Here is an 18,524-nt window from a genome sequence, read left to right as displayed (position 1 = left end):
CCTAAGACAAGGCACAATCATCTGTCCTGATGCAGAAGCACAGGTTTCTTTTTATTAATTTAAGAGAGAGAGGAATCTCAGCTTTAACCCACAACACTGAGGCAGGCAGATCTCTGTGAGTGTAGGCCAGCCTGGTCTACAGAGTGAGTTTCAGGACAGCCTCCAAAGCTAGACAGAGAAACCCTGTCTCAAACCACCTCCCCTCAACCCCCCAAAAAACAGACATGCACACAAGAGGAAAACAAACAGAGGTCCTTTCAATCTTGAATTTGGCTTTTATTTTAAAATACATTTAGCATAGAACTGTCATCAAACAAAAAATAATAAAACACAAAGAAATAGAATATTCTCAAATTCTTTATAAGCTACACAAAAAAATTTATTAGGGTAACAGACCCAAAGCTTGGGACCCTCCTTTTATTCAATTCATTAAGCACACCTTTTGGGAAAGCTTCCCAGCTTCCAGCGTACCGATGGCTTCCTAAGCACCCGCTTTCTTTTCCTGGCAGCCAAAGGGCCCAAATTTACTGGCTAAAGTTGATCAGATTCCATTTGGGTAAAAATTACCAGGCCCCTAAGTTTTCAATCAGGATTATAAAAATATGAGCTCAAATACTTCTGTTGTCCAAAATAGAAACATTTCCTTCTGAGTTACCAGAGATATTGCACCGAAGTCGTTAGCTCCATACCTGATGTTCATTTATATGGAAAGTTAGTTCTCTTCTTTGTGAAAAACTCACTATAAATAAATGTAATGTTAACCTAATTACAGTCACACTTCAAAATATAAAGGCAGATAGAAAAAATAGTACTCATACATTAAATCTCCCACTGTAAAAATAATAAGCTGGGAAAATAATAGAGCCTAAACTACTGATACATCACGCTTGGATTTTATAGTCTACCTTAGGTTGCTAGTGAGTGGGTGTTGAAAATTAACAGTGGGAAATCCAATCCTTTTCAAATAATTTAGAAAAAAATGGCTTGTTTACATAGAAAGGGTGTACACTGTCTCATCTATAAACTTCAGTTGCATTTCCACTCACTGGAAATGTTTGCCTGTATTATAAACAATCAAGATGATGTACATAAGATATATATTGTTCCTATCACTTGCAACACGCAGAAAAATACCTACAAAAATGGAAATACTTATCCATTTAGCTTTCCAATAAATTAGTGAGAAAATTTAGCTATTCCACATTTCTTCCTAAAAAAGACTTTTAAAGTGTTATGGGTCATCTGCTTCTATCTCTGTTAGATTGACATGTATATTTCTAAAATAGTTGCCTGATTATATAGCTTAAGGTAGAATTAGAGTCTTACTTTTACATCACAGTATACATGGTGTCTCTTAACCCAGCAAAAGAAAGGCACAGTTAGCAACAATCAAATTCAGTACCTGAATTATTAAACTGATGACCAAAATAATTGAGGGGAAAAAAGTACATTCAACACAGTATACAGAACTTATAAAGAAGAAAGAAAGAAAGAAAGAAAGAAAGAAAGAAAGAAAGAAAGAAAGAGGTTCAAAAAAGCAAACTTTCCCGAAAACTTGGTCCATTAAAGATGCCTCCCATGTTCAACATCGTGGATAACATGAAAGGGGATGGCAGTGTAAAAAGGCAGTAAATCAGTATGTGGTAGCATATGGAATCTTTCTGGCATTTATCAATTCAACTAGGAAATGGCTCCCGTAGGAAATAAACGTTAAACCCATTTGTTAATAACAACATGCCTGCATTAGTTCCAAAAATGCCGGCACAACTGCATATTGTTATTGATCTTCCAATGCACCCCACAGTTCTTAGGCAAATGATTTAGATATATAATATATACTAGATACACATTTGCACACTGTATACCTTAATATATATTATATATGACTACAATTTGTAACAACACGGAACTCTCCAAACATTTTGTGAACATTCTAAATGGGCACACCACTTCTCGGTACTGAAGGAGCTCAGCCCACCTAAAACATCTGGATGTGCAATGATCAAATGCACGGACTGCAGAATTTACTTATTTAAGCTAAATTCTTGCAAAAGCCTCTGATCCGAGTGTTTTACCTGGAGAATGGTTTTGGATACAACTGGTAGCCTCCTTTCTTATAATAAACACTATTTCTCCATCAAGAGATACCAATAAAGGAAAATACGTAGGGAACCAAAAATGTGATGGAGAAACCAACCATCCCGTAGGTAATGTAGCGATACGGCAGCTCCACTTCCATGTGCTGCCTGGCTTGCCGCATGTCATCACACGGAATACTGAAGAGTTTACAGGCTAAAGGAATGGTGATCTTCTTCATTATATCTCTCACGATCAGTACAAATAGCATTCCTATGGCGACCCGTAATATGGCTTTTCCAAACAGAGTTACAGTGAGGGGGGGGCTGGCTAAGGGTAATGTGTGTGGAGAAGGGTCTAATAATAGACCTAGGTTGTAAGTAGCATGAGAACCACAGGCAATTCCAGCACCACTTCCCAGAATCTCAGCCGTGTCTCCTCGGGATGTGCTCCAGGTGTCAAGAGTGAAAGAAAAGATGCCCAAAGCTAAGTGGAGACCGATGATGATGAACGGAGCATATTTGTAAGTTTGGTTGAAGTTGTCAATCAGGTCCACAAGTGGGTAGAAGATAAGTAAGATTAAAATAGTATATAGGAACCCAGCAATAACATCCTAGAAAAGATAAAAGTACAGTTAGTATAATGCTATTTTGGGTGTTAAACACCTTACAAACAGACGACAGAATCAATCGTACTGGAACTTGGGCTGGGATGTAGTCCAGTGTGTAGAGGGTTTGCCTGGCATGCATGAAGCCTAGGCTTGATCCCCAGCACTGCAAAAATCAGGCATGGTAGGGCCTAGCCATAATCCCAGCACTTGGGAAGTAGAGGTAGGAGATCACAAGTTCAAGGGTTACACGAAACCCTGTCTAAAAATCAAAACAGAATAAAATGTTTAAAAAAATATTTCACTAAAAATTGTTTATGATAAAAAGGATTCTTTTTATTTGTTTGTTTGTTTGAGACAGGGTTTCTCTGTGTAGCTGTAGCTGTAGCTGTTCTGGAACTCACTCTAGACCAGGTTGGCCTCAAACTCACAGGGATCCGCCTACCTCTGCTTCTGGGGTGCTGGGATTCAAGGTGTGAGCCTCCACTGCCTGACTCCCTGTAGCTATTTTTAATAAGACAAATTACATATTCTTTGGGAGCAAACTGATCATTGAGCAATTAAACAAATTAGGGTTGCCTGGCATGGTAGTACAGGAAAACAATTCCAACTGCTTGGGTGGACTAGGTAAACTAAGGCAGAAGGAATGACTGTTCAAGGCCAGCTGTGGATACAGAAGAATTCAAGGTCAGCCTGGGCAACCTGTCTGAGTGCTGTCTCAAAAAAAAAAAAAAAAAAAAAAGTCTTGGCTAGCCTGCCTACATGTGAGGTCCCTAGGTTTAATCCTTGGTACTGAAACAAACAAAAACAAAATAAAGTAAAATCAAATACATAAAGGATCAGGCCTGTCTATTCATGAATGGAAAAATGGAGATGGCTCCATGGTTAAGAGAATGTACTGTTCTTGCAGAGGACCCAGGTTCAGTTTCTAGCCCATGTAGGGTGGCTCATAACTGCCTGCAACTCCAGCTCCAGATCTAATGTCTATGGTCTCCGAATGCTCCTGCAGTCATGTGCACACATACACCCTCCCCACATAGACATAATTAAAAAAAAAAAAAAAAAAAAAAACTGGGCCGGGCGTTGGTGGTGTAAGCCTTTAATCCCAACACTTGGGAGGCAGAGGCAGGCAGATCTCTGTGAGTTCGAGGCTAGCCTGGTCTCCAAAGGGAGTGCCAGGATAGGCTCCAAAGCTACACAGAAAAACCCTGTCTCGAAAAACCAAACCAAACCAAACCAAACAAAACAAAATAAAAAAACTGACGGTGGGCTGTAGAGATGGCTCAGCCGTTAAAGGCTAGGCTCACAACCAAACAACAACAACAAAAAAACCTCCAAACACCAAAAAACAAACCAAACAAAAAAAGCTTATGGCAATATTGTTTTTACTCCAGATGATTCAAGAATGGATATAGTCTAGTATATAAAGAGTAAACTGAACTCAGAAGAAATATTTGATCAATCACTAAACTTTTGTTTTTGTTTTTTTGAGATAGGGACTCCTCAATATGGCCCTGGTTAGCCTTGAACTCATGATGCAGACCCAGGATGGCCCTAAACTCACAGAGATCTTCCTGTCTCTACCTCTTGAGTGTTCTAGGATTAAAGATGTATGCATGGCTATATTTTCATTTTTTTTTAAAGGTCTTTTTTTAAAATAATTTTGTGGCAGAGAACAGACTTCTTTTTTTTTTTAAGATTTTATTTATTTATTATGTATACAATATTCTGCTTCCATGTATATCTGCACACCAGAAGAGGGCACCAGATCTCATAATGGATGGCTGTGAGCCATCATGTGGTTGCTGGGAATTGAACTCAGGACCTCTGGAAGAGCAGTCAGTGCTCTTAACCACTGAGCCATCTCTCCAGCCCATATATTTTCATTTTTTTAAAGGACAGTATTTTTGAGATCATATATTCAGTAATAAAATTCTTATTCCTCTTGGAATGATAATACATTTAGAGATAAAAATACATTTTCCTTGGCCAGGTGATGGTGGTTCACACCTTCAGTCCTGTTGCTAGAAGGCAGAGGCAGGTGTGTGCAGCCAGGGCTGCACAGAGAAACACTGTCTCAAAAAAAATAAAAATAAAAAAAAAAGTCTGATTATAAAATAGGTAGAGTGGCGAGGACAGCAGTATTTCTACAGCTGTGAAATAAGCTAGTGAGATGTTTCTACAAGTAGAGCATGTCAACACAGGCCAACATGAAGTCACATGAGAATCCTAAGTGCTTGTAAGAAAACAAGAGTCTTGTGACCTCAGTTTCTTCAAAACACCGAATAGTCCTTGGAATGTGTTTTCGTGCTCCTCCCAGGTGTAGCACATTGGAATGAGTTTACATCAGCTATTGTCATTGATATGTCCCTATGGAGAAACATGTTTGGCCACATGCAGTTTGTCCTTGAGATTATCCACAGCTTGAACTCATGAAAATTTACTTGGGTGACCTTTCCTAACCCTCTGATGCTCTCTGAATGAAATTGTCTATTACATGACACTTCATTCTCTCTCTCTTTTTATTTGTTTTTCTAGATAGGGTTTCTCTGTGTAACAGTCCTGGCTTTGTAGACCAGGCTGGCCTCGAACTCTGTGATCCACCTGCCTCCGCCTCCTCAATGCTGGGGATTAAAGGCCTGAGCCATTGTGTCCCTGCCCCCAGTCTGCCCCATTTTTAGGCCCTGTTTTCCCAGGTTCACAGCACTAAGTAGGGCCCTAAAAAAAAAAAAAAAAAAAATCCTAAAAATTAAAAGAACAACAACAACAACAACAAATCAGTATAACCCACCAGAAAATTCAGGATTTCATAAATTATTTTACTTTTGCCATCTTTTTTTGATCCTCCATTTACAAGTTAATAGGCAAGAAATCCTAGAATGTCTCCTGTAATGCTGAGGGTGGAGAGACAAAACACACAGGTAAGATCTAAAGGATTTACAGTCCACTGTGGGGTGACAGACAGGCAGAGCCACTCCCAGTTTCAGTGAATGGGAAGAGGCGCCTGACCACTCCTTTGGAAGAGAACGAAAAGATAAGAAAGGTTTCGAGAAACATCTGCAGAGAGTGCAGAACATGAGACAGCAGAGCAGGCAAGAGAGTGGGGAGGCGTCCCACCAAAGGTTACACATTCCTCAAGCTTCGGAAACACTCTCAGCATTGAAGGGAAAAGTGAAATACAAGGCCGATACATTTGCAAAATGGGGAACACTTACAACCTGTATTTTTCTCATTTGGATTTTGTGAGAAATGTTTTTTTCCTGCCTATCTAAAGTAGCTTGCTCATTAAGAGCCAATGTTCCCTTAATTTCCCTCTCTTTGTAAAAAATTCATGTAAAACTCTTAATCTCCTATACCCAGTAAAATTCTTGTCTACAGGAAGCCCTTCCCCCATCCCTGGAACTTGATGGCCTGGAGGGCTGAGCCCTTCACCTATTTCCTTCATTTTCTTTGAACCCATTTTAAGACTAGCCCATCCAGAAAGACTGAGATTGTGCTCCAGCCAGTAGGGAAAAGACAGTCTCCACCTGTTTCAGAATAAAAATCAAGTGGTCAGCAACTGGTGCAGGTTCTGGTGCCAAGCTACTTTTGCTTTGTCTGTGAGACAGCAGATCATATAATCATCTGACTTAAGTTTGCAAAGTTTTCTGCCAGTGTCAGAAAAAAAGAGGTATTAAGGATAGACACCCGCTTTTTCTTACCAGGATGGAGTGCATTCCCATGTAGACTCTACTTAGGCAAACAAGAGAACTCCAGCAGGGAATGAGAATCAGCCCATATATAAGAGGGTACTAAAGGAGAGAAAAGTAAACAAAGTTAGACAGATACAAGCAAGCAAATAATAATAATAAAACATCACCATGCTTTAAAACCCTACCAAGAACTGTAGGCTTTCTACTTCTCTTTATCTTCCCAGTGCCTAACTAGGCTGGGACACAGCAGACCTTAATGCTTTTGCAGGGATGACTTAGTCAATGACTGCTCCTGTTGCTCCATCCATCTTTGTGGGAAGTGCTTTTTCTGGTTGATTGTCCAGACCTGGTTGCTGCCCATGCTCCAGGACAGTGGGAGACACTGCAATCAAGGCGAAGGAGCTCTAGAACACCACCCAAATTCGGTCTACATGAGCACTCTGACTTCCTGGGAGGAAGACTGGCACTCTCACTCTCTCCCACCCAGGAGTAGCTGCCATTTGCAGTCTGCAGCTCAATGTTTTCCCTTCCTGTTGGAAAGGAACACTTTGTAATTTGTTTTCTCCTGGGCTTTCCATTAGATTTCCAATGGCAAGCCCATTGAGAAGAATTTGGTGGGAACCCAGCCTGGTGACACACGCCTTCAATTTTAGTACTAGGGAGGCAGGAGTTTGAGGCCAACCTGCCTATGTAGTGAGAGCCTGTCTATTAAAAGGGTGAAGTATGGGAGAGTGGGGGAGACAACAAAAGGACAAATTATTAAGTGCTTTACATTATTTTCAAGTGCATAAAAATGTATGCCCAACAAATTATAGGATGTTTCTTACGGTACGGGATGGATGGAACCCAGGGACCCTGCCTGTGCCAGGACATGCGCCACCACACTGGCTCTCCCAGAGGCATTTGTTGGTTGGTTTTGCTTTCTTGAGACAGGGTTCCATTCAGCCCAAAATGGTCTCAAACTCACTATGTACGAACAGATACCGAGCACTGGAATTACAGGCATGAGCCACCAGCCTGGTTTAGGTACTTTTAATCTCACGGCACTGTTAACTTTTTCATTGCACGGCCTTGATAACAAGGAAACCCAAGTCAACATTTCCTTCAGTTATTCTACAAAGTGGTTTTATTCAGCCTGATACGCTTTCCTGACTGCTTATCACACAGGATCAGAACTGTCTGGTACACTGTGGCGCCTCCATGGGAGGGAGCAAAAAGAGCCAATGAAATGACTTGCAATTAAAGCAATTTCAAAAGCTGTCTCTAAAAAAATTCTTTCTTTCTTTTTTTTTTTTTTTTGAGACACCAGGGATTGAACCAATGGCTGAGGGCCACGGAATGCTCTATCAATGGATTGCACTCCAACCCCTTAAATACAATTTAATTGTTCAGAATAATCACAGTATGGGACAAAGACAAACAGCAGAAAAAAAAAAATACCAGTTGTGAATTTTAGTTAAGTACCCAGCCTATCACACAACAGGGCAATGGTGGCACAATAAGGACCGATTTCTCTTGTTCTTGTACCCTGCTAATGAAATGGGAGTCGTGGTCTGTGTGGAAAGGATAGCATGTCGATGTGTGAGAGGCCATGCACAATATACACAATGAATGGACAACCTAGGGGTCTACACTAGTGGGTGAGGAGTCATAAATCAAAACTGTCACAAGATGATTTACATCACACAATGCTGCAGACTTGGTAGACACAGAGGGACTCATTATCTTTGTCTCTATGTAGGAACAGTGTCTACAGCACTCCCCAGTAATAGACGTAGACCTACTACCTGCCATTTACAAAAACGCATGTATTGGAAGTCTCAAATGTGAACCACAAAGACCAACCTAAATTGTACTGGAAGAGAAAACAGAGCTGCAGCAAAGCCACAGGGTGTCTCAGAGAACCCTAGCTCGGAAAGACACCATCAGTACTGCACAGCCTGGGACAGTCTCTTCCTTCTACATAAAGGCTGCATTTTCTTTTTTTCCTGAGACAGGCTTCTCGGCTTTCCAGAACACGTGGCAGAAGGCTTCTGAATTTGCCTCTTCCCAGGTGCACATGTCCTTACCTGCCCAGGTTCGAGTTAACCCAGAAAAGATAGGTCCACCTGATAGATAGACAGGGCTGTAAGCTAGGCTGACTATGTCTGTGTCTTCAGCACTGGGACCCTGGGGTGGCCACATAATATCCTTCCATCTCAGGCTCCTCCTATCTAAATGGAGGTAACTAATATTTAGGACAGTAATAGGCCTACAGTGTAAAAACCACCTTTTAGGAATATAAGAACATTTTGCTTGGGAAGCCGGTGCAGGAGGACTGCATAGTCAAAGTAAGTCTGGTCTACAGAGTAAGTAAATTAGCAGGAAAAGGTCTTAAAATAAAAATAAAATTAAAAAAAAAAAAAAGAGCCACAGTTATCTCAGTGGTAGAGTGCTTGCCTAGCATATGTGAGGCCTGGTTCATTCTACAGCTCTGTGTAGGAATTAAACAGTTTTATGATTTGCTCCAGCCATGGTGCTCCAGAGAAATAATCTATGGAGCATATCTGTACATCATATATATAGAGATTTACATTGAGGAGCTAGCTCAAGCCATTGTGGAGGCTCACAAGTCCCAAACCCATGAGATGGGGGTCCAAAGAAGAAGTGAGATATGGCTCAAATTTGAAGGAGTTTGGTGACAAAATTCTCTCTCCTAGGAAAAGTCTAACTTCCCAAGTTCAATACCTGGAACCCACAGATGGAGAGAACTGACTCCCACAGATACACAGATACATATTAGCACACAAGTCACACACACATACAATAAATAAATGCTTAAACAATTTTTTAGCTAGGCGTAGTGGCATATGTCTTTAATCCCTGCACTTTGGAGACAAAGGCAATTGGACCTCTATGAGTTCAAGGCCAGCTTGGCCTACAGAGTGAGTTCCAGGACAGCCAAAGTTATGTAGAAAGACTCTGTCTAGAAAAAAACAACAACAACAAAAACCCAAAATAATAATAATAGTAACAACAACAAACTTAAAAATCAAAACCAGGCAGTGGTGGTATATACCTTTAATCCCAGCATCTGGGAGACAGAGACAGGCAGATCTCTGTGAGTTTGAGGCTAGCCTGGTCTACAGAGTGAGTTCCAGGACAGCCAGGACTGTTTACATAGAGAAACCCTGTCATAAAAAGAAAACCACCAAGAAAAAAAAAAGTCAGTCATTTGGCAGCCTCATTATAAAATGTAACTTGAAGCTGGGGTGGTACCTACCTTTAACTCTAGCTCTGAAAAAGCAGAGGCAGGTAGGTCTCTTGTAAATTTGAGGTTAGCCTGGGCTACAAAGTGAGCCTTGACAAAAAATATACTACTACTACCACTATTAATAATGTAACCTGCTTTAGTGAAAGTTTGCTGGAAATAAAAACATTAACTTTACCTACAAAACACCTTTACAAAAGCATCTAGATCACTGGTCAAAAATCTGTACACCGTGGTGTAGCAAAAATGACATATGAAACCAAGTATCACACTTAATATTAAAAACAACAAGCACTTGCCAGGCAGCATTGCTGGTGCACGCCTTTGATCCCAGCACTCAGGAGGCAGAGGCAGGCGGATCTCTGTGAGTACAAGGCCTGCCTGGTCTACAGAGCAAATTCCAGAACAGCTAGGGCTGTTACACAGAGAAACTGTTTCTTGGAAAACCATAAACACACACACACACACACACACACACACACACACACACACACACACACACAGAACACAACATATAATGTGGCCTTAATTATATTAAATACAGGATAATGAACTTGCTATACAATTATGGTTCCAACCGTTTCCAAATCATAAGGAAACAGACAGGTCAGCAATCAGCCATCTTTTCTTAGCCTCTGCAAGCCTGTGAGTTATAGGGCCTGTGCTGAATTTACCAATTGCTTACAGCTCCTTCAGAACACACTGACTCTCTTACTTTCACTTCTGGCTTTGTCTGTGGCATATTCTGTTTATGGTACCATCTCGTCTAACTGTGCAGCGCACACCCACGGTGTGGCCCTAGAGGCATGCTCACACACACCATCAATATTTGAGTCGAATGTGGATGCTTGGCCCTGCCCAGGCAGAGCAAGTGGCTGAAGACAGTCTCTGCTGTCTGATAGAACTTGTAGGTAATATAGAGCTGGATGAGGCAGACACGTGCAAGCCCAGGCACAGAAGGGCACAGAAGAGAAGGAGGGAAGGTATAGAGTGGACTCTGAGGCAGAGTCTTGTTCCACAGCCCGGGCCCAACCCCTCCAGTGTCCCAGTAGCACTTCCTGGATCTTGGTTTCTACAAAATGCCCCAGATATCCCACAAATCAACTTCCTCTTTGTGCCCAACCTAATCGAGATGCATTTGTTATGAGAGCCCTGCATATACATGCATGCACACACCTAGTTACACACATCTCACATACTTTTCTGCGTGTTTTGAGAAAGGGACTCCCTAATGCAGCCTTGATTGGCCTGGAACCAGGTATATGGCCTAGGCTGGCCTCAAATTCACTGAGATCAGCCTGCTTCTGCCTTCTGCATGACAGGATTAAAGAAGTGTACCACCATGCCTACCTCACCTTAGATATTTCTAAAGAGACTTTACTTGGTTTTGTTTTTGTTTTTGTATACATACATATATATATATATATATATGTATATATATTAGGGTTTTTCTGTGTAGCTTTGGAGCTAGTCCTAGAACTTGATCTGTAGACCAGGCTGGCCTCAAACTCAGAGATCTGGCTGCCTCTGCCTCCTGAGTGCTGGGATTAAAGGCGTGCGCCACCACTGCCCAACTTTACTTATTTTATATGTGAGAGACAGAATTTAACCTGTGTAGAGACAAGTGCCTATTTGTGCCTATGGAGACCAGAAGACGGTGTCATAATCCTCTATTACTTTCTGCCTATTCTGTGAAGCAGAACCTGGGGCTCATGTTTTTCTCACCTCAGGTGAAAACCAGCAAGACTTGGTGATCCTGTCTCTGCTCCTACCAGGAGTATGGGGTTACAGGTGCGCTCAGGATGCCCAGCCTGTTAGGAGTGCTAGGATCCAAACTGATCTTCATGATCATATAGCAAGTGCTCTTAAACACTGAACCATCTGTGCACTCCCTAAGACATCTTCTTATCTCTCGGAGGGTTACTTAGATTCTTCTTTATCTTCTTTTCTTTATCTGCTCTTTAAATTATGTTCTCTCTCTCTCCTCTCTCTCATATAAATGTGCATGTATACCTGCATGTTGAGGCCTAGAGGACAACCTTGGATGTTGTTTTTCAGGAGAGCCATCTATGTTTTGTTGACATACAGTTCTCACTGGCCTGTCACTCCCTAAGGGGGCTACAGGCTGGCCAGGGAGTTCCAGGGATCTGCCTGCCTGTTTTCCCAGTGTTGAGATTATTGCTTACACATCATGCCCTGCAGGGTAATTTTTTAAGATTTATTTTTTAATTATAGGTATGCCTGCCTGAAAAGTATATGCACTGGGTACAGGTACTCTTGGGAACCAGAAGAGGGTGCCAGATGCCCCTGAGCTGGAGTTACATACAGGTAGTTGCGAACTACTCATTCCAGGAGCAGGGAAATGTTGGGTCCTCTGCAAGAGCAGTATGAGATCTTGACTGTGGGGCCATTTTTTCCAGGCCCTGCACCCAGCTTTGACACATACTTTATGGAGTCCTTAAATATTGGTATCTTAAAAGGTACTTTTCTGGGGCTGGAGAGATGGCTCAGAGGTTAAGAGCACTGACTGTTCTTCCAGAGGTCCTGAGTTCAATTCCCAGCAACCACATGGTGGCTCACAACCACCCTGAATGAGATCTGGTGCCTTCTGCATGCAGGCAGAAGACTGTACACATAATAAATAAATAAATAAATAAATAAATAAATAAATACACCAATGCACATGAAATAAATAAATTATTTTAAAAAAAGGTACTTTTCTGGACCATGCCTTCTTCTCATTGTGTGCCCTGTCTTTCATGAGACACCTGCCTCTTTGATCACTACAGGTGGCTGTTTAAAAGACATCAAAGGCACCAGCAGCTCCTTGGTGACCCTGCAGCAGGCTTCAAAATACAAGATGCTTCTTTCTGTTGTTGTTTTTTGTTGTTGTGGGTTTTTTTCCTTTCCACAAATTATACTTTCCAAATATATACCACTGGGAGTGGTATATATTAATCCCAGCAAAGGCAGAGGCAGCAGATCTCTGGGAGTTACAAGGCCAGCTTGTGACATAGAGTGAGACCTTATCTCAAAAGTAAATCTATCAGATTGGAGACAACCTGGTGGCCAAAGTCTACCATTTATGTTTCATAGACCACACTGTACAATTTGTTACAACTGTTGAATTTTTATAACAAGAAGCAGCCACAAATAGGGGAAAAATATGAATGTGATCAGTTCCTATAAGTTTTAGCTATAGACAAGAAAATTTTGAGATTCACACAATTTTTATGCCATAAAATATCATTTTGGCTCTTTCTTAATTCTTCAAACATGCAAAAATCCATTCATACTTCACAGGTCATTAAGAAAAAAACAAAAAACAGACAGCAGAACTGGGGTACAGCACAAAGTTCATACTTAGCACTTGAGGCCCTGGGTTCAATTTCCAACACCACTCAAAACCAAAATAAAACAGAACAAAGTCAGGCAGCAGGCCACTGTTTGCTAGGGAGAACTAATAACAAGACAGATTACTACCATCTCTCCCTTGGGCTGGCAAACAACCTTCTCTGAGAGCTGTTTTCCCTGTCCCCAGTGGTCTAGAACTGTCCCTAGGCTAGAGACAGAAGACTGTTCCCAAAATATCAATCTACTGCACTTGGTATATATAACAACCATGCTTGTTTTTTCCCATTCATGCGTGCAGAACCTGCCATACTGCATAGAAATTATGACAAATTGAAAAGTATTTGATGAATCAAGCATTATCTTGATTAAAGCTCTTTCTTCAAAAGGAGAATATATACAATTGTAATGAAAGAAATACACTTATCATTACTCTCAGTTGAGATGATTTCCTATAATGAACACGTGAGAATCTTTGTACAAATTATTAAAAAAACCAAATGAGTATATCTATCTTATTCACAGCTTAGAAGAGTATAGATAAAGCTCTCTATACTCTTCAACTTCACTGCAACTTCAATAAAGTTCAAAGTTTTTTGTGGCAATTCAAGAGTTGACTTTAAAATATATCCTGAGAAGCTGGGCGTTGGTGGCGCACGCCTTTAGTCTCAGCACTAGGGAGGCAGAGGCAGGTGGATCTCTGTGAGTTTGAGGCCAGCATGGTCTACAGATTGAGTTTCAGGATAGGCTCCAAAGCTACCCAGGGAAACCCTGTCTCCAAAAACAAAAACAAAAACAAAAACAAAAAAACTAAAAAAACCAAAAACTAAAAAAACCACATACATATATATGCAACACTAAACAGACCCAGCCAAAAGCCCTGGTCTCAATACTCGGTACCATGAAACAAACAAAAAGAATGGAAAACAAAGATTCAAATTAGTCACAACAAACCTAAAGGTAGACAGATAAGATACTTTGCTTGACTAGGTATCAAGATTTGGTCTAAACAATGAAAGGAAGTAAGATAATGGGACTGACAAAGAAGCAGACAAATGCTCCAGTGATATAGGACAGGAACCCAGAATCAAAACCACACACATCAAGGAGCTTGATTAGCAATGGATGTGACATTACAAATAAACGAAGAAAAAAGATAAACTATTCAAAATCAATACTAGGGCAGTTAATTATCTATATTGAAGAAATTATACCAGGTTCATCTCTCAAATAAAACCAAGGAAAGGTAAATTAAATAGCCCAGTTCCTAGTACAATAATAACAATGATGATGATTTCAGTTTGTAACATTTTTATTATGTTTATCTATGGGGGGGAGGTAGTATCAAAAGTATATATGGAGGTTAGAGGCCAACTTCCTGTCATAGGTTCTCCCCTTCTACCATTTGACCCTGGGAACAAATTGAGGCCATCAGATTTGTCAGTGAGTGCCTTTACCCAACAGGTTAAGATAGTAGGGCCATGAGTTCCAGGTCAGCCAGGGATAGACTGCAAGACCCTGTCTTAAAACAATAATAGTAGGCTGGGCATTGGTGGCGCACACCTTTAATCCCAGCATTTGGGAGGCAGAGGCAGGAGGATCTCTGTGAGTTCGAGGGCAGCCAGGTCTACAAAGCTACACAGAGAAACCCTGTCTCAAAACAAACAAAACAAAAAAGAAAGAAAGAAGGAAAGAAAGTATACATTGCAAAAACTTGTATAAAATTATTAGAAGCAGCATTCCTCAAAACGACCAAAAATGGCACTGGAGAGATGGCTAAGCAGTTAAGAGCACTTATTGCTGCTCTATCAGAGGATCAGAGTTTGGATCCCAGCATCTTTATTACATGGTTCACAGATGCCTATAACTCCAACTCCAGGGGATCTGATGCTCCTTTCTGACCACCATGGGCACCTGCATACATACACACACACACACACACACACACACACACACACACACACACACACACACACACAAATCACTTAAAAAATAAAATAAAAATAAACACACCCAAGCATAGTGACACATGCCTGCCTGTAATCACAGCACTTGGGAGGCTTTCATAAGAAGATTATAGGTTTAGGAGTGTCCTCCTCTATACTGAATTCCAGGCCAACCAGGCTACACAATCAATCAGTCAGTCAATCAGTGAACAAACAAATCTGAATGGCCTCCAATTGATGGAAGAATATGTAGACACATACATACATTTAATGAAACACTATTCGCCGATAAAAAAGAAGTCCTGTAGACATTATGAACTTTAAGAAAGCTGCTGGGGAGGTGAATTGTAAAAACTGTATACTCACATATGAAACTGTTAAAAGAATCTTAAAAATGCTAAGTGAAAAAAAGCCAGTCACAACAGGCTACCTAGGCACGTTTCCACTGGTATGAAATGCTCACAATAGTAAAATCTCTACAAACAGTGGTTGCCTAGAGCTCTGTTTGAGACTAGATTTCTATCACCCTGCAATTCCAAAGCCTGTATGATATACAAATGTTTAATTAAATACAGTAGTTGTGTAAAATCTCTGCACTGGGGAGAAAGAGACGGGCACACAGATCTCCATGAGGCCAGCCTGATCTACATACTCAGTTTCAGGCCAGCCAGGGCTACAAGGCTACCCTGCCTAAAAACAAACACACACACACTAGAATATAAGCTTAGGCTGATTATTCAAATGGCGTTGAAATGTTAGAATATTGATAGCTACACCCCATAAACAATTCAGCAGTACTATTTTCAGACTTCCTGTTAGCATGTGTCCTGAATATGAAGAGCAAAACCCAACCATCCTCGTGCTCCCTCCCCCCTTCTCTCTCTCTCTTTCTTTGACGGCAGTATTAGCAGCAAGATTACTCAGGGAGGAGGCAGTAGAAAGTCGCCCTGACCACTAAAGGCAAACAGTAGCATACAGGCATGAAGTAAACAACATGTCAAACACACTAACAATCTCGATTTCTGGAATATTTAGATCAGATGGGAATTTTTAGATTCTTTTTTTCACCCAAAACAGGCAGCACTGCTTTGCAATCTAAATGTGACTAAGTACCACCAGGGGTTAAAAAGGAAAGAACTTTCTATGTTAGTCTTCCCTAATTCCGTCATTCTTCCTGGGTGCATGCCTGCTTTCTGTTACTATAAAAGAGATGCACTGCACAGTAGAGGAGAGGGGGGCGGGGAATTCACAGATAAGATTTACCCATACTGAAACTCAATGTGGGCTAAGTAAACCTATAATGGAGTTTTACAATACAGTTGGCATTTCCCAATTTTGTGCAATGGAAGGTTGAAAGAGGAAATGAATTTCCCCAGATTCTCCAAAACTATGTACTTTATTCTTAGAGACTGGTCCAAAAGACTAACAAACCATACGATTTAAGATAAAGCAAGGCCAATGGTCTAATAAATTTTGCTTCTATGTGAAAGATAATTAGACTTTTAAACTCAAGTATCACTTGCACACCCTAGGGAGCTCAAAATGGGGAAGCCAAAGGAAGCCGGCAAAATAAAAATGACAACCATTAACAAACCCTTGATGGTCAAGTTGCTCCTGCTGTCACACATGATTATAATCAACCAAACTCCTCCCACTGCAAAACTGTGCATGGTTACAGTTATCGCCAAAGTAACAGTGTAGCAATTAACAACTGCTTCTGCCGATCAGAGAGAGAGAAGTGAAGTGTTCCTCTCAAGAAATCAGCAATCAATCCTTTAAAAATGAACTCACCGAGACTCTGCTCCATTCCCTTTCCGCTTTTCTTTAACGCTCATGCTTGACTGCTGGAATGTGCCTGTGTCGGAATTACACTACTGTTCTGAAAACACTGTCTAGCAAGAAAGCTAACGACTTTACATCGGAAACACCATGTTTTTCAGTGAGACTTGGTTTTGGTTACCAAGTGTTTCGTTTTAAGTAAAAAGCATCACATTACTTATCAGACGAACTAAGTTTAAAAACTCAGTCCAAGCTGAAGAAAATGCACAACGACACGGAAAGTGTTTCCTGAAGGCGGGGGTGTCTAAGAAACTATGTTAAACTGTATTAATACAGCTTAGCGGTTAAGTCCCTAGATTTCCTCCATCACTTAGTTTTCTAGAACTATGACAGGGCCTGCTTGTGGGTACTGTGCGAACCCCTGGGTAGGAGTTTAGGACTGGGAGAGCCAAATTAAAACAAGTGCAGAAAGCATTGGGAACTCGTCTGAGCCGAGGAGCGCAGCGTACCTGCCAGCGGCCATAGGTGAGCAGGACCATGGCGATGGGGATGGCGGTGCCGGACATGGCATGCGTGGAGGGCATGCTGTACTCTGAGTTGTAGAAGATCTCCAGCTTGGCGACGGGCGGCGAGGCCGGCCGCGGCCAGCGGATGATGTCCTTGGTGCACTGGCCCAGGTACATGACCAGCACCCAGATGATCACCAGCCTCCGGCCCACAAAAGGGTCGAGGTTCCAGATCCAGAAAGGGAAGAAGAAGATGTAGAAGAGCTCGTTGCCCAGCTCGGTGCCGAAGCAGAACAGGTAGTAGAGCGGCCAGTTGCTCACCCTGACCGGCTCGCCCTCCTCGCCCGTCAGCGAGTTGCGGCGCAGCGAGCCCGCGCGGCGGGGCCCGGTCGGGCCCGGCTCGGACGCCAGCCCGTTGCGTACGCCGTTGGGGGCGCCGCAGCAGTCGGGCTTGGCGGGGCCGGGGCTGCGCTCCACGCCCGGCTGCTGTCCCCGTCGCCGAGGGTTCCCCGCCGCCTCGCGGACCTCGCTCTCCGCATCCTCACCCTCCGCGGGTTTGCCGAGCGGCGCCTCCACTCCACACAAACGCTGGAAGCTCGCCACCCGCTGCGGCTCCTGCAGACGGACAGCCAGCAGCGCCAGCCGCTGCCCCAGGGACATGGTCGCGGGTCACTAGGGAATTGATCCGGACACGCGCTCCCCGCCAGTCACAGCCGCCACGGCCCCTAGCTCGACTCGCTCGAGCCTGCCGGCGACCGCGCCAACAGGCCGCAGGGCCGCCGCGCGCGCCCTGAGCCCGCGCGCCCCTCCCCTGGCGCGCTCCCCGCTCCGCGCGGCCACGGAGGCCCGCGCGCGCGCAGCCCGGAGCTCTCCCCGAAGCCACGCCTCCCGGTCTTCTGCCGGTGTTCGCCGCTCGCAGCTGTGCAAACAGCACGATCCTAAGCAGGGCTGGTGACCCAGGAGTCGCAGGTTTTATTGGCCATGAATAAACTGAGGCTTGATGAACGGAGCTAAAGAACCGCCTAGCAACAGGGATCCTCCGACTCGCGTCATTAATTAGCAACTAATTTCAGAGTTGTCTCGGATGGGTGATGGCTGGAAAGCCACGTGCCAATTGACTAGCGGTGGCAAGATTAGAAAATGAAGATAGGGCAGAACCTGGGCATGTGCTCGCTCACGCATCTGTAGTCGGCAAAAGAAAAGCCAGTCGCCTACAAAGTCAAAACAGGCAGCCACTTATCACATATTTACCATAAGTGAATTTGAGTGTAAAATTTCTTAAATGATTTCTAACACCTACCAGAATTGCGCAGAGCA

At 42.6% G+C, this 18,524-nt stretch overlaps 1 protein-coding gene across 1 annotated transcript; it reads right to left on the bottom strand.

Moving 5' to 3' along the window:
• Positions 1-252: 252 nt before the first annotated feature.
• Positions 253-18,014, bottom strand: Sgpp1 (sphingosine-1-phosphate phosphatase 1). The gene is made up of 3 exons (XM_027418264.2): positions 17,211-18,014; positions 6,385-6,474; positions 253-2,689 (listed from the first exon to the last, which is right to left on the bottom strand). The coding sequence occupies exons 1-3, from the start codon at positions 17,865-17,867 to the stop codon at positions 2,138-2,140; spliced, it is 1,299 nt and encodes a 432-aa protein (XP_027274065.1). The 5' UTR covers positions 17,868-18,014; the 3' UTR covers positions 253-2,137.
• Between the last annotated feature and the right edge of the window lie 510 nt (positions 18,015-18,524).

Source organism: Cricetulus griseus, chromosome 5 (assembly GCF_003668045.3).
Source record: "Cricetulus griseus strain 17A/GY chromosome 5, alternate assembly CriGri-PICRH-1.0, whole genome shotgun sequence".
Taxonomy (NCBI): Eukaryota; Metazoa; Chordata; class Mammalia; order Rodentia; family Cricetidae; genus Cricetulus; species Cricetulus griseus.
The sequence above is the reverse complement of the archived record's forward strand: the minus strand, read 5'-3'. Positions and strand labels throughout refer to the sequence as shown.